General features: G+C 45.0%; 1 protein-coding gene across 2 annotated transcripts in view; it reads right to left on the minus strand.

The window, feature by feature from the left end:
* The window catches only part of stox2a (storkhead box 2a), a 67712-nt gene that overhangs the window by 13739 nt on the left and 37984 nt on the right, over nt 1-15989 (minus strand). For both annotated transcript variants that reach the window (XM_031559555.2, XM_031559556.2), the window contains exon 2: nt 683-835. In XM_031559555.2, the coding sequence (XP_031415415.1) occupies nt 683-835 (153 nt within the window). The remainder of the gene's footprint in view (nt 1-682; nt 836-15989) is intronic.

Consider the following 15989-nt stretch of genomic DNA (forward strand, 5'->3'; position numbering starts at 1 on the left):
ACATTAAAGATGGCAAGGTAAATTTTTTCCTGTTTTGCTGGGAAATGTGTACACCCACTTCCTAAACAAAGTTGCAGACGTGCCTTTATCACTCGAACCTGAGCGTGCATGACCGGAGATAACTGGTGAGGCTTTGGTAGTGGATGGTGGCTACTGCTGGTTACACCTACAGGCTTTCCCTCTGTAACCTGCTCTCCATTTTGACAAGTGCACCACTGCATATTGCACACAAAAGGAGTTTGAATCACTGCCGCAACTTTGATCTCCACCTTCACATAGCGTGGGACTGACTCAACAGTCAACTGTCTAATCCTCCCATCCACATGCACAGGTATACTATGTCCATTTTGTCTGTTGCAAACAATGCTGCTTTCAGGTCTATCAGGTAGCGAGTGATATTGACCTGTTTGTAGCCCTCAAAGAGACCCATAACTTGAACAGATGCTGACATGCTGTGAATGTTAACAAAGCTTTCTTTGTTTTTTGCATCAAAGCTACACATTGGACGCTCGAGCCAAACTGCACCACAATTGTCTCCTGACAGCCCTACACAGTCATCTGAATCTGACCCCTCTGAAATGACCCCAGACTTAAAATAACCTGCCATGGTCCCAAATAAGCAGGACACCCTGCCATGTTCAGTGCCGTGTGTTCTGCCATCGGAGGGAGAGAAGCTGATTACCTGGGAAGCAGGTGGCGAGATGTTCCATGAGCGCATCCTGAGTGACGGGCTTGCGGGCCGAGTTCATGGCTGAGACGGCCAGACACAGGATCTCCCCCAGCGGGATGAACTGGGACTGGCTGATAGGTGACATACTGATGGGAGACACATCACCTAGAGAAGGGAGGAGAGAGAAAGAGAGAGAGAGAGAGAGAGAGAGAGAGAGAGAAAGAAATAAGAGTTAACTCAATCCCTCTTTCATAAAGTTGCAATGCGAGTGGATCCTAACTTTTCACTTTAAAGGTTTTATCGGACTGAAAAGTTCAACACATGATGTATCCATGGAGTTTCACAGTAAATAGTGTGAAAAAGCATGTATGTTCCCAGATAGATGATGACATAAGGCAAGTTTATTAGCAGATAAAAGAACGGAGAAAAATAAGGATAAAAAGGAAGAACATTTTTATACCTCTGTTAATTCATTATACTGTTAACTGTTAATTTCATCACTGCATTGATGAAGAGATTCTATAGTCACCAGCATAGCTTCCATAAGACATGTTATTGCCTTTAAAGATGTGTCCAAGCGGGAGCATATAAAGGTTGAATAATAAAGGCTACCCCTAGAGGACATCACAGGTCACGGATGCACATCGGTGTTGGGATATATTTTCCAATGGCAACAACATAGTCCACAGTATGATCTGAGCCACTAGATAACCAAACCTGAAAGTCCAGTCCAATGTTCCAGTCTGTGTAGTAAGATATTTTGATCAGTGTCAGAGGCTGCACTAGGACGGATGTTTTGTCTGTATTGATATTGAAAAGTATGTCACTTAACACCTTAATTACAGTTGCAGTGACAAGTTAGACGTGTTATAGTTACAGGGCTCTGGTTGACATGCCATCAACAAACGGTAGATTGGAGATGGCAATCGTTTAGTATGGAAGCATCTAGATTATTCTTTTTGAGCAGGAGCTTTATAACTGCTGATTTGATCAGGGAGGAGGATACTGAACGGTCTAACTCAAAAACATGAACATAGAGATGGAGCGGGCACAGAGGAGGAGACATCCTGGAGGACAAACAACTCGGGGAGCATATAGAATGGATAGAATAAGCCCTAAGAGACACCACGTTCAAACATGAAGTAGGTGAAGAGGAACCTCTCTGTGTGTGTGTGTGTGTGTGTGTGTGTGTGTGTGTGTGTGTGTGTGTGTGTGTGTGTGTGTGTGTGTGTGTGTGTGTGTGTGTGTGAGAGACATGTCTTGAACCTTCCTCCTCCCACAGCAAAGGGCCTGCCCTGACCCCCCTGGCTGTGTCGACTCAGCGTTAAGCCCCCCTGTGCTTTGGTAGGCAGCTCCCCATGTCACATTGATCCCATTTACACTCACATACCCCTCACTAAATGCACTTCTCTTCAAGAGATTATATTGCCCTCCTCACTATTTATTGAATCAACCTCCATGCTGCTAGATTGCAATCACTGCAAAACAACTGGAGTACAGCCTGACCTTGTCCTGAAGGGCAAATGTTATGCACTCTATCTCTCTCTCTCTCTCTCTCTCTCTCTCTTGCTGGTTTTGTGGTAATACAATAATACTACATAAATATTAAGAGTCTTAGTCTAGTCTGCGGCACTTTCCTGGGAGTGAGTCAGTATGTAGGGCTGAATGTGTATGGTTTGCAGAACATCATGAATCTCGGAAAGTTCCATTTCAGAAAAGAATCATATTGTCAGCTTATTTTTCACTCTGACACACACTCATAGCTGCTCGCAACTCACAGCTGCCTGCTGTTGACCATAGCATGGTAATGTGAAATGACCAACATTCAGACAAAGCCTTTGGTTGAAAGATGGTCTAAGCTGTTCGGTGATGTTTGTGTCAGTGAGGTGTCAGGTAAGAATGATTAGCTAAAAAAATGACTTGATAATAGATGCTAGAGTTTTAATAACAATAAGGGCTCTAACCTCTTCTGATAAGGCATAACTAACAATTCCTAAAAACTCACATAGGTCAGGAAGGGGATGCATCAATAGCTCCATCATTCAACATAACGTACACGATTTTCAGCAATTCTGCCTTATCAAAATATAATATTCCCCATAACCTCTACAGTCTATTGCATATAAAATTCAGACAGATCTGCATAAAAGCAGCATTGCAGCTTAGCGCTGCGCTGGGCTCCAGACATTTCTGTGGAAACTGTCTCTTCAGCAGGGAGATGAAACTCAGCAGAGCTGGAGTGCAGGTCCAGCGCGCCACTATCAGCACTGCAGGATGCGGGGAGGGAGGGTGACATCATCCACATGGAGGGAGCGAGCGAGCGAGCGAGTGCCTGCCCACCCGGCTGGCAGGCTGTCAGAGAGCCATTGCTCACCGCTGTCCTCTCAGCCTCCTGCTCCACACCACTGCCTCCTCTACACACACACACATTCACACATTCACACACATTCACACACACACACACACACACACACACACACACACACACACACACACACACACATACACACGTACGCAAGCACGCACACACACCACTGCCTGAACAAACAACAGACCCCTTTACCGAAGCGACGAAACGCGCACACACAAACACATACACTACAACTGCACATACAATCATTCACTAAATCTACCACACATTTCCACCCCAGTACTACTGTGGCCATCCAGGTCTGCGCTTACAAAAGATCACACGTATAAACACGCATACATAACCTCAATCTCTGCTCATAAACCACTGTCTAGGTTCTTAGAATGTCTTTGCTCTTGCCTCAGTGTGAAGAGTCAGACTCTACATACAGTCAAGGTCTTTTTCTATCTATGGACAGGTGAGGACATATAGATGCAAAGTGACTCTGAGCAATCAGGAGTGTTAGTGCTGGTGCTGTGTTATTCACATGAACGTCACACAGCGAGACAACGAACCATTAGTCTGACGCCTGAAGTTATAATATGCTGGGCGAAGATTTTAGCCCGCTGAAGCTCACATGCACACAATGAGAGGGTGAGCACAATGCAGTTTTTTAGAAAATACAAATATTTTGGAGGTGTACTCCGCGCAGAAGTTTACAGTTATGTAAATCAATTAGTCAACATGGTAACCGTTGAAAAAAGCCAGAAATATAACTTAATGAGGGCAGAGATATGCCATGGCAAGCTTTAAGATCCTCTGCTTCTTCAGCCTTCACAAATCAATCCAACTGGAGTCTGATATACTTTACCAGGAGGTGACCGGGGAGTCCAGAGATCACATGTGGTGATAACCCACATGCCCGACTGCCCAAAGAAAGAAGTCATGAGAAAAAAGTCAAACCTTTCTCCTTGCCTCTCCCTCTGACGAATCGTTAATGATATAAACAAGCGACAGTATTTACAAAGATTCAAACTTCTACTGCCCTGCATAGTATATTACCAAGTATATACCAAGTATATTATACGTGAAAAAAATGAAACGGGAAAAAAAATGAACCAGTTCTTCAGCCCATGCGGTAAGAAAGAGATGACATCAGTCTGCCAGAAAAACCTGACGTAACCACTTTTACATATCTCACAGACACATTGACATCTCAGGGGCAGAGGCAGTGAGTGAGTCGCGAAAGGCAAAAATAAGTTTCTTGTTTCAGAAATCCTTCTGACCCTGGTGGCTTGAGACAAACCAAAGAAAGTCATGTCAGCATTCGCAGCGGTCTAAAATGTATCCATGCTGTCTAGACAGAGAGGATCCAGAACACCGCAGACTGTTCCAACAGTTCCCTCAACGGAGGGCTGACCAGCCACTGAACCTGGAGTCCTTCCTTCGGCACGCACTCACTCTCGTGAACACACACAGAACTGAAGGATTAACACTGTTGAAGCTCTATGGAAAGTAGTGCATTATTAGAAGTTCTACTCATATAAAGAGATATACGCAAAGGAACATGCACCAAGCATTTCTAACAAAGATGACACTATTGGCTACTAACTGCTGGACCAGATTTCTTCAGGCACATCATCTGTCAAACAGACAGCGTGGAGGAGGAAGAAAGAAAAAACTATTTTTTATTCACAGAAAAACCCGTGTAATAGTAAATCTATCACTCTGGTTGACAATTACCTCTGGAAATAGATGCTTTCTGTCCCTACCCCTACTGTATACTTCAAACACGCCACCTCAAAGTAATACCTCATCAGCCATCATGTCATGTGACATCGTATGACGGATGCTCACACCAAACTAGCAGCGTGCAGAGAGAACCAGAGCAGGAGAGGCTGTGTGACAGGGGAAGAGAAAAGGGAGAGAACGAGAGACAGAGAGAGAGAGAGAGAGAGAGAGAGAGAGAGAGAAAATAAGATATTCAGTACCTCGGCCCCTCTCTCAGCCCTTCCAGGTCTGAATCCCAGCAGACTGAGAAACAGCTCCTCGGCTGCAGCCTTCGAAAAATCACAGCATTTCCTCTGGGCTCTTTCCCAGCATGCTCTTGTCCACACAAAGACAAGAGAGGTGTGACCAATCACGTTCAGGCTCACCATGCACTGTTTTTTCTAAGCACCCACCCATTATTGCCTGTTGACACACACACAAGACACACACAAGACACATACACACACACACACACACACAGACACACAGACATACACACACACACACACACACACACACACACACACACACACACACACACACACACACACACACACACACAAAGAATCTCTTCTCTCTTCCCTCTCTATCGCCCTCTCTCTCCCACCTCAAACACACACACATACACACACAACACACACACAAGCAAGCTAGTGGGCGGCCTGCTAAACTTGTTGTCATGACAACGCATCCCAGATGCTCCCTCTTGTTCCTCGCCTGCTTGTTACACCCCCCCCCCCCCCCTTTTAATTCCTCCACTTCTTCCTTCTTACTCAATCGTGGTAATGAAAAATTGAGGATGGCACGTTGGCTGCTAGACTCAGCAAAACTAAACCCCTATACCCACTCCCCTCAGCCACCCCCCCCCCCCCCCACACACACACACACCACAAGCACCACATCTCATCCCTCTCTCCTCTCTCTCTCGTTCTCCCTCTTTCCCACTCTGTCTCTCTGTCTGTGTCTCTCTGACAGAAGAAATGCTGAGAGCAGGTTGCGTGTGTGTGTGTGTGTGTTTGTGTGTGTGTGTGTGTGGGGTGGGGTGGGGCTGGCGGGGTCCTCTTTTGTTATCTAATTAAAGACTGATAGAGCCCCTAAACAACCTCTCTATGGGGCAAGCAGTAGGAATGACAGCGCAGGTTTAAGGTTACAACAGAGAGGGAACGAAAGAGAGAGAGAGAGAGAGAGAGAGAGAGAGAGAGATGGAGGGAGGAAAGGATAAGACAGAGGAAACGAGCGAAGAATCTGAGTCAGGAATACATGAATGAGGCTAAGAACAGAGAAGACAGAGGGTATACGGTCTGTGTATGCATCAGGTGTGCGCGTTTGTGAGCGGTGACTGTGTTTATGACCCAACCGCCGTCACCCCTCCGCCGAGCCAAGCTAGCTCTCGCCTTTGTGCTAGCTGTTAGCATTGTTAGCACTAAAGAGGTGACGTCATCTGGCGAGCAGGAGAAGGAGGAGGAGGAGCATGACAGGAGGAGAACAGAGGAACAAGAAAGAGGGAGGGGAGAAGAGGGGGGGGGATAGAGATAGGAAAGAGAGGAGAGAATAAAGGTGGAGAAAAGAGGAGGAGAATGACTGCAAAGGAGAAATGCGGAAAATGGAAAGCAAATAGAACAGGGGCACGGAGGAGATGGACAGAAGTCAGAAATGAGGATGAATTTGAAAATGAAAGAGAGAAAGAGGGAAGCGAGAGGTAAGGCAGAGAGAAACCCCCGGAGTTAGACGACAGAGGTGGAACATCCACACCCAGTTGGGGCTAGCTGATTACACTTAGCTTATTGCAACCTGAAACACACACACACACACACACACACACACGCCTCCTCTTTCTAAAACAGCAACACATTCATGGTTGGAGCCCAGTCACTGATGCAACAGTTGACAGAGCCACTGTAAACAGACAGACTGATCCGCCCGGACGGAGTGACTACTGGCTAATAAGGACACAGCCCTTAGACACTTGGTTAAGATGGACTCCCAGTGACCTGCAACAGCATCCCGATTCACACATCCCACTGGCGAAATGGCTCATGAGACCTACAACCGCTCTGCACCTCCTAGAGCTGTCCTTTGTACTGCATCTCACTGTGTGAGCACTGTGCAGGCAGGGTTAGGGAAATAGGCTGATTTTAGACCCTTGAGAAAAGCAAATTACAGATACGACTTTCAATACTCATTCAATACGACAGCTTTTTTCTTGCCTTTTGTGTGTGTGTGTGTGTGTGTGTGTGTGTGTGTGTGTGTGTGTGTGTGTGTGTGTGTGTGTCTGTCAGTGTGTATGTGTGTTTGTGTGTGTGTGTGTGTGTGTGTGTGTGTGTGTGTGTGTGTGTGTGTGTGTGTGAGTGTGTGTGTGTGTGTGTGCATGTGTGCATGCAGTATGCAGTGCATGGTGGGACGGATATGAGGGCAATTTTCGGGCAAAGCGTCTCACTCTCATTAGCATGAAATGGCACCCCAAATCCAGGGGAACGTTTTGCTTTGGCAGCACTAACGCTTGGAAGGAGCTCTGTCGTAGCCGCCGCCGCCGCCGCCACCACTCCTGATTCCTGAACACAATGACTGCCTTATCTTTGGCTCGCTCCGCCCGTCTCCTTCCCCCCACTCCATCCTCGCTCTCTTCAAACGTTATCTCTTGCTCTTTCTCCCCCTTACTCTATCCCTCTCTTCTCTCTCTCTATCCCTCTCTTCTCTCCCTCTCTCTCTCTCTGTCTCTGTCTCCTGCCTTGGGTTCACGCTCGGTTCAGTGTGACACTGAGGCTCTGATGTGCAGCGGCGGCGTCTGGCTTGTGTTTGGGCCCCTACCCTGCCCGCCTCTCAGCCCCATCCACACGCAGCCTGTCCCCACATCCTACCGCCCACCACTGACAGGCAGGCGCCTCTCTCTCTCTGGGGTGTCATCGAATCAAAAGGCAACTTAACTAGGATGAGTTATCTGAGTGGGTCTGCTGTCGGAAACTGACACAATCACAGAGGAGTTGAGCAAAAAAAAAAAAAAGAGAGAGACTTCAGACCAAAATTACAAAGTTTTAGAGAGTGAGAGACTGCGAGAAAGGAGAGGAGGGAGGCAGCCGAGAGAGAGAGAGAACTTTTCTGCCTACGTGGGAGAAACAAGAGGCCTTACGGAGTTCAGACTTCATTTTTAATCAGCATCCATATAGGTCAGTGATGTTACGTGGAAAATCCTGATATGAAGCCTTTCCTTGAGTGTGGGAATCTGTGGTACATTTCATATACACATACTGTATCGCAATTACCAAAGTATACTATGAATCACAATACTAATCACAAATTCTTCCACCGAATCCTTACAAGGAGGTTCTTAACTCTCAACTCAAAATTCCCTTTCTATGCCTGTGCGCTTCCCTATTTGAGCTTATTCCTGATACATACTCTATGTGCAAGATCTCCTGAGCTTTGAAACAAAGTTGTGTTATGTGTGGTAGAGTCAGAATCTCAGTTATATGTTTATGGCACGAGCTTTACACCACACATCATCAATCACATGTTCAGCTCACACAAACACAACGCCTCCACTGCATGAACAGAACAAGAGTTTACATGACATTGTGATGAACATTCAATTACAAACCAGTGCAACTGAAGAATGTGCTTACTTCTGAAAAGGACATAAAACAGGCCTTGCTTGACAGTCTGGACACATGGGAGACTGTAAAAGTAGAACCATGCAAACCCAAAGCAGACCATGTGAAGTACAGAGACCTCATGAAGTTACACAACGGTGTATTTGTGATTAACGAGTGTTATATAGGTACACTCATGATTATAGAGAAGGACATTCACACACATGCTGGGAGCATTTTCCTTTAAGAGGGGGGCTCTGTGTGTGAGAATATGTGAGTATATGTGTGTGTGTCAATCACCATGAGGTGTGTTCACAATAAATCTTAAACTGTCACAAAGTCCCCTTCAGTTTTATGGAACAAGAGAATCAAAGATATAGTCTTCATGAATTGTCATTGTCACCACGGATACTTCGGAGGAACAAATGATGAACAAGTGAGTTTGTAAACAGGGCTAAGGAGGTCACCGATAAAATGTTCTCATAATACCCAATTTCATAATGCCATGTACCTTACCAACCTCTCTCTCTCTGTGTCCTTCAAAAAAGGGCAACAGAAATACTCATTAAAGATAACTTTGATTTATAAAACATCCCAACCTTTAAGCCAACCTAGCCAACACGCTCCTGGCAGGAGGATCATATCTGACCCATGTGAAGTGCATGCAAGGCCTCAGTGTTATTCTAAGAGGGCCTCTCGCTCTGCTCCCCTTCCATCAAGCAGCAAGCTGTTGGCCTTTGAACTCATTTGAATCACAGAGGAATAATGACCCTCTGAACTGCCACGACAACCAACAGCACACTGCAGCTAACATGCCCTGAGCACCACGGCGACAACTGGCCTCCTTTGATTGACAGATAGGACTCCACCCCTTCACTTGACCCTGTGTTATACCCTTGGAAATGCCCATGTATTCTGCACAGGACAAACACAAGAGGACAAACAATCCAAGGAATGCTAGCCAGGCCAAGCTAGGTATGCTAATTGCAGGGGCAAAGAAACACAAGAGAGAAAGGAAGAGACGAAAGAAGAGGAGAGAATGAGAGAGAAAAAGGAATGAGAAGAGATGTGCAGAATTGATGCCTAAAGAAAAGAGATGTTCTGAATCGGTACTTATATTTAGCTGGCGCCTGTGAGTGTGTGAATGATGTCATCCTAATTAAATTCAGGTTGAAGGTGTTGTTTCACGTGAGGTAACACTAGATGGTGGTAGGAAGCAGACAGACTCACTGCGGGCAACACAAAAGGGAGGAGGATGGAAAAACAAAAATGAGAAATTGAAAATGAACAGACATTTTTTTTTGTCTCCATCTCACTCTCAACATACCTTTTATTGTCTCAGCTCATTTACTGTGTGTTCTTTAGCATCAAAGACACCAGACTAATTCTGAAAATCTGGCAAACCTGGCATTTATCTAACATTTGCATCAGCATCTGTTCTGTGCTGTTTTCATGAATGCTATGATTTCATTTGACACCGCTGCACGAGAGCCTAATCACCCAACCATCAGCCGGGCCAACCGAACCTGCTTCATCAACGCCTTCAGAGCCACAACCAAACCATGCTGCGTGACAGAGGGGAGAGGAAGGGAGGGGAGCGCAGAGAGGATGGGGACAGGGGGGTGCTGGTCACCTTGGTGATGCGCGGGGTAAACACGGTGGTGAATGTTAGTGTGAGGTGTGTCGGGCGCGAGCGTAATTGGTGTGCAGATAAAGTGTCCTGCTCACAATGCGCCGGGGGGAGTGATTTGTTGGGCAGCTCCGCTTTGTCTGCTGCTGAAGGGCCCGAGTGTCCGTCGGTGAAGCGGATGTGAAGATTTACAGGGGGCCCGTTTCCCACCGCAAAAGCCCTAACTCTACCTCAGCCTCTCCTCTCCTCTCGCATGCCCACTGAAGAGAGATGACCTCCTTTTCTGTTTTTTTTTTTTTTTTTGAGATGGGACACAAAGGATCGGTCTCCATGACAACAACCCAGGAAAAGTGTTTGCTTGTGCACGTTGATGCTACTCTCTCCAGTGCCATTATATGGGGCAGCAAAAGCAAACCAAATTCTGACCCCCTCCGATAGCCCCGTCCTAATGTTGCACAGGACTGAAAGCAAAGAAAGCCCCTCACACGCAGGGGCGTCAGAGTCAGAACCATAAAATGACTGCTCTTCCTCTACAGGACATTATGACCTATGAGCATAATGAGACAGAAGAAAATCGCAGCAGACACGTCACAGAGACTCATTTCCTCTCTCTCAAAATGTCACACACATGCATACATACTAAAAATGCTCTATCTCTCCCTCTTTCTCTTTTCTCTCTCTCCCTGTCTCTCTCTCTCACACACACACACACACACACACACACGTTACGTCATATGTCCCAGATGGCAACCCTGCAGCTTTTTGCTTATGTCCTACTCCATAAAGACCCCACCCCTCTGCCTCCATTCATAGCTCCTCCCCCCCTCTCTCTCTCTCTCTTTCTTTCTCTCTCACTCTTCTTTTCCTCTCGGCAGCTGTGATGAAGAGATCTAGATTAGGGCTATGAGCTGTACAGCATTCAGTGCTGCAGGGCTGTATTTTATGACTATAGGATGAAATAGGTTATGCAAAAAAAAAATACATATACTGTATACTGTATATATATTTTAAAGCAGAATCCAGTTTCCTACTCTCACCTACAGAAGAAAACAAAACGAAATAACTGTAAAAGGCCTGGAGTGAGTTTATCTCCTTTGTTTGAAAATATTTGCTAGGCTAGTCCTGATAATGCTGGCTGCGAGCACAGCCATGCCGAGCTGAATGGAAAGGTCAATAGAATGGGGACTGGGGGCTGAATCAGATGAGGAGAACTCTGATTCATGCCCCCAAAACCAACATTTTCCACAAACTGGAGTAGTGGTCAGTGGAGAAGGGCATGGGGACACTGCTCCGTGGGATGGGCATGGGGACACTGCTCCGAGGGATGCCTACTGTGGAGCACCTGGCACAACCCCTGCCCACTCTGCTGTGACCTAATAAGGGCTGGAATCAGGCACACTGTCTGTGCCAGCTCTGCCTAAGCCCGGTGGCACTGCCAACACACACAGACACACACACACACACACACACACACACACACACACACAACAAACACCCACACAACACACACACACACACACACACACAAACACAGAAACACGCAACACACACCCACACAAATACCACACCATCCATCAATTACAACCAGTATGCATAAACCTCAAGTCTCTGTATATTGAATACATAACCATGCACTTCTTTTTGCATTTTAAAGGTCTATAAATGCCTTTTGCTAAATGCTATTACAGACTGCAGTACAATCCTGATCCGTGAGGTGTCTGCCAACACTAACTCGACCAACCCTGACTTGGACTACTTTCACAGATGTGACGACAAAATAATCAATGACTTCACCAACCAGTCATTCAATCAGGCCAATCGCCTAGATGAGACAGAACAAGCTAACCAGAGCAAAGACTAGACAGGTGTAACACAGTTCATGGCCACCCCACACGAACGGCACTGAGTGCACCCCATCATAGCACTGAAACCATGTCCTAACATAAAGTTCACAGTCGGTTGAATAAAATCACTAATTATTTGACTAGGGGCTGTGAAACTTTTTGGTGATCATATTAGGTTTATAATATTGTACTATTATGCTTTTGTGCTTAAAGCAACAGTAAGGCCAAACAACTGCACAGTTGATAAAAGCCTGCTAGCTTGCTAACTGATATATTTTGGAGATATATTTGATGACTTCACAGGATTTCCAAACATACATGACAGAGAACAGCTTGTGTGGCTGGCGGGAACGACAGGTGTGTTTATCAGTCCTTCACATGACCAGACGTCATCAAAGTGAAACTGGGGATGTTCTAAAATCTAGTTACCTATAAAAATATACGTCACAAAATTGGTAAAACGTACATAATGTGCCTTTACAGTTTTTTCCGATCATTTTCACGCTTCTCAATACCATGTCCACTTTTTCAAAACTCTTTACACAGTGGGCATTACAGACACACACCTCAGCACATCAATTAACCTTTGGTGCAAAATGCACTACAACCACCAAAATACTTCATACTTCACCCACAAGTAACTCATGCTGCCAAAACTATAGCATATGCTCTCTTCTTAAATTAAACTACCTCATCACTCAATGTACAATGAACTAAAAAACACAGACAACTTGAAGCATTGCAAAATGCATATATTATTATGTGTTGCTGTATCCTCTATTTTTGCGCAGTTTAGTGTTTCATTCCAAAAGAAAAGAAAGACGTATGGCACCTCGTACATATTGTAATACATATAAAATATAGTAAATATGAAATTCAGCTGTATAGCTCAAGACAGCTCCTTGTCAAATTTGCTGTGGTATACTATAGTACAAAAAAGGGTGCAGCTACTTTTCTTTCCCAGTACAGTAACTAAGACTAACAACACATGAGGCTACCACAAGAAGTGGCTTGCACTCCTAATGCTGATCTGTGGTTTCCTTTGAATTTAGAGTGAAATTTGTATGAACTTTTGAACACATTTACAGTACAGCAACATTCTCCTTTGCCTTGAATCTTGAAACAAGTGTGAAAATGATTGGGAAAAACTGTAACATGTTTCCTCGGTTTGATGTCGGCACAAATCTCTCTCATGCACTGGTGAATCATATATACTCTCAAGCATGCATGCACACACAAGCACACACCTCTGAAACAAAGGCAACATGAAGAATGGCCTTTTAAGGCATGTAGGACCAACTCTACTGACATTTCAAGATGGCTTTAAAGCAACTTCATCTTAACTTTAAGGAAGAGTCAAATAGACATCTATTTATATTTGTGTTAATAATCATATTGATGCTTATTGGAAGAGCATCACTAGACTGGCAAAGAAATAATTAAACACTACTGACTTCTCATGATCCATGTTCACGAAACCAGACTGGGACAGAAATTCAACTAGAAACTAGCACTGCTACACCAAAGAAGCCCATCTCCTCAATCACAGACCCGTTCTCAACTGATAAAGTTCACGGTTATGCAGTTGTTTTTTTCCTCGTCAACAGGCAAGGTCACCACACGATAAAAATCAATACCAGTCTGCGTTTGTGTATTGACTGGTCTGTCCTGCTCAAGCTGCTATAGTCAGGGAGCACAGGCCACACGTATCAGCACTGTATCACCAATATGGATGCACGTCTATGGAGTAAAAGGGACACTGCCATGTGGCAGACTCAATGGCACATTGAGTGCTAGTGTCGTTCTTTTGATACTGTAAATATTTCCCCCTGGCTACTAGGCAATGTCCTGGCCACAGAGACATGCTCCACTGCAATGGCTAACTGCCGTGGGTGGGTTCGATAATATTGCTGCTCAGATAAATGATGTGGAGTTCGCAGAAGTGAAATAGTTGTGAGAGCTCATGGAAGCACCAGTCTCCCAGCTGATGTGAGCAATGTGTGTGGGTGTGCATGTGTGTGTGTGTGTGTATGTGTGTGTGTGTGAGTGTGTAGGTGTGTGTGTGTGTGTGTGTGTGTGTGTGTGTGTGTGTGTGTGTGTGTGTGTGAGTGTGTGTATGTGTGTGTGTATCTGTATGTGTGTGTGTGTGTGTGTGTGTGTGTCTATCTGTGTGTGTGAGTATGTATGTGTGTGTGTGCGTGTGCGTGTATCTGTGTGTGTGTGTGTTACTAACGAGTCAGTAAAAACGTACTTCCCCAAGATCAGCGGAACTCAATGGAAACTGCCATTAAGCACATCCCAAATACACCAGACCTTGTGATAATTGATGAATACAACAAAGCGATCAAAATAATTTTAATTGGCTGCTCTTATGACGCTTACATGGACACCTGCTATGCGTCAAAACTGTTAAAATACTAACCCTTAAATAATGTTTGAAACAACTATGGCTACTCATGTAAAGTCATTGCTCTGATCTTTGGTAGCTTAGGTGATGTGCATAACATGTGTGTGCGAGGCTGTGGATCTGTGGACTCTTTAAGAAAAGGGCCAAACATTTCACAAAGTACTGCTCTATATCAGCACTAATTGGTAGCCTCTTCATCTGGAGGCGCAGGTTTCTTATCAATATTTGATGATAAGAAAGCATCTATGTAATTGCATAGGCTACAGAATGCAACAGCAGACTGCTGCTGTGGTGCAATCACATTTGAATTGTCACGCGGAAATACATCTCTACTTATCTACTGCAACTTTGCAGACATGTGTATGTGGGGGTGTGTTTGTGTGTGTGTGTGTGTGTGTGTGTGTGTGTGTACAATATGGACTGAGACTTTCTCTGCAATTTAATACTTCTTCTAAGCCATCATTTTGCCATGATAGGTACTTATTTATCAAATCCAAATAAAGAAGTAAAATACGTGTATCTCTCTGTGTGTGTGTGTGTGTGTGTGTGTGTGTGTGTGTGTGTGTGTGTGTGTGTGTGTGTGTGTGTGTGTGTGTGTGTGTGTGTGAACATGTCAGGCTGTGTGTGTCGACCAGACCATGGGTGTGTCTACCTGGGAGGAATCCCCTTAAACCCTGTAGTGGGATTCAATCTGCTCACCTCCTCTCCGAACTATCCCACCTCCCTCCCTTCTCTTCCTCTACCACAAAGCAAAAAGTGTGTGGATGACCTGTTATGAGAACACAGATACAGAATGACAAGAATGCCCCCCCCCCCATACTGAGACCATAGCGCATGAGATGGAGGGAGCTGGAGAGACGAGAAGAAAAAGACACACAAAAACAAGGGAGGGGGGGAGTAAGCTGGGCGTAGTTATGTTTTAGTTGGGACACTGGCTCTTGGAGAGGGTGAACGGGTTCAGCATTTTGTGATGGTTCTCTCTGTGTAGTTTCCCACTGACAGGGAGAACAGAATGTCTGGACTAGATGTGACATGACAGGCAAAAGTAGATGAATAATTAAAATACAAAAAAAAATGAAATGAAAAAGAATAAGTTAATGTCATGACAGCTAAAAAACGATGGGCTTAGGGAAAGATGAATGTCTAGGGCAAAGATACTTTTGCTTGTATTTGTGTGTGTGTGTGTGTGTGTGTGTGTGTGTGTGTGTATGTGTGTGTGTGTGTGTGTGTGTGTGTGTGTGTGGTGTGTTTAGAGAAAGTACACAATGATCACACACACAATATTTGCTAGCTTTATAAACAGTGAAATCCCTACGCAGACTGTGCAAACTCTCTCACACATTCCATCATATGTCTCTCTTCCACACAGACACAGAAGAACAAATGAACACACCCTCTCTCTCACACTCACACACACACACACACACACACACACACACACACACACACACACACACACACACACACACACACACACACACACAAACACACCCCCACATACACATGTCTGCAAAGTTGCAGTAGATAAGTAGAGATGTATTTCCGCGTGACAATTCAAATGTGATTGCACCACAGCAGCAGTCTGCTGTTGCATTCTGTAGCCTATGCAATTACATAGATGCTTTCTTATCAGAACACTTTCTTATCGAGATCTAGGAAGAACTCAACCACTTCGTTCCTCTGAGGACATCTGTTGTCTTTACTTTCTCTCAACAGCAAGAGATGGCGATC

Source organism: Clupea harengus, chromosome 22 (genome assembly GCF_900700415.2).
Source record: "Clupea harengus chromosome 22, Ch_v2.0.2, whole genome shotgun sequence".
Lineage (NCBI taxonomy): Eukaryota > Metazoa > Chordata > Actinopteri > Clupeiformes > Clupeidae > Clupea > Clupea harengus.